Raw genomic sequence first — 1496 nt, forward strand, 5'->3', positions numbered from 1 at the left:
GTTAGTACAATAAAGGAGAGATTAACTAAGCTTGGGAAGAAGGGAGACTAAAGGGAGGTCATCAAGGTGGAGGATGCTAGCTGGAATGAAATAAAAGGAGGTTGCAACTTGTCTTCCCTTTCAGCATCAATCTCAAAATTGCACACAATCAAATCAAAATATATGGAAACAATCATTATCAAAAACCCCTCCCCAAAGCTCAAATTGATGGGAGCATCAATAATTTAAAACTCCTCTTTTTTAATAAACTGTAACCTCAAACCTGATTGTAAAGTGGAAATCTAACTGCTTGAATCTAATGCAAGAGACAAACTCCAAATGACTTCATAAACTTTCTCTCTAAGATGATGTAAGCAATCCCCATTAATAAACTCATGAACAACTCCATTTATCTCCACCACACTCCTTCCAATCTCTTTATTCATCCCCTTCTCACCCATCAGCCTTCTTATCCTCCACACATCATCCCACATACCTTTATCTGCATATATATTAGACATCAGCACATAAACACCGCAATCATCTGCTCCAAGACTGGCAAGCTGCTTAACTGAAAGCTCAGCCAACTCGACACATCGATGAGTTCGACAAGCTGCAAGAAGTGATCCCCACAAGGTTGAAGTGGGTCTCATGGGCATGGCTTTTATAAAACCCCAAACTTCTTCTAACCGCCCCGCACGTCCGAGGAGATCAACCAAGCAACCGTAATGTTCCACCTTGGGCTCGGTCCTGAAATCATTCTTCATTCTGCCAAATATCCTCAATGCTTCACTGATCAATCCTCCATGAGAGCAGGCTGTCAGGACACCAAGGAAAGTCAAGTCATCCATGAATGCTCCTTCTCTTTCCATGCTATGATAAACCTCAACAGCCTCAATTTCATGACCGTTAGTCCCAAGTCCTACTATCATCACATTCCAAGTCACAACACTCCTATTATTCATCTTCTCAAAAAGCCTTCTTGCCACCTCCAGACTCCCACATTTCATGTACATATCAATCAGAGCTGTAAGGACGACGACGTCGAGCAAAATTTTGTTCTTTTTCATATAGGAATGCAGCCAGCAGCCCAGATCGAGCGCACCCAGTTGAGCACAGGATGTGATTGCAGCGATCGCCGCAACTCTATCAGGCCTAGTACCGTGCCGGAGCATTTCCTGGAATAGGATTAGGGCTTCCTTTGGATTATCATGCTGAACAAGGCCATCAATTAGGATGCTCCATGAAATCACATTCCTTGTTGGCATCTCATTGAAGAGTTGCCAAGCCATGTTCATGTTTCCTGCACCAGCATAGCAGCTGATCATTGAATTCCAAATGACTATATCCTTCAGAGGCAATTCGTCAAACAACTTCCGGGCACCCTCAACATCCCCAATCCTCTTGCCATATCCATCAATCAAAATAGCCCATGAGAAACTGTCTTTCTCAGGCATTTCATCAAACAGTTTCCGTGCTTCAACCATTTGGCCACACCCTGCATACCCAGCAATCAT

At 43.3% G+C, this 1496-nt stretch overlaps 1 protein-coding gene across 1 annotated transcript; it reads right to left on the reverse strand.

Moving 5' to 3' along the window:
• Window positions 1-34: 34 nt before the first annotated feature.
• LOC110035133 (pentatricopeptide repeat-containing protein ELI1, chloroplastic-like) lies at window positions 35-1496 on the reverse strand. Its single transcript, XM_020739372.1, has one exon. The coding sequence runs from the start codon at window positions 1494-1496 to the stop codon at window positions 282-284; it is 1215 nt and encodes a 404-aa protein (XP_020595031.1). The 3' UTR covers window positions 35-281.

This window comes from Phalaenopsis equestris, unplaced genomic scaffold (genome assembly GCF_001263595.1).
Source record: "Phalaenopsis equestris unplaced genomic scaffold, ASM126359v1 Scaffold196333, whole genome shotgun sequence".
In the NCBI taxonomy this organism is placed as follows: Eukaryota; Viridiplantae; Streptophyta; class Magnoliopsida; order Asparagales; family Orchidaceae; genus Phalaenopsis; species Phalaenopsis equestris.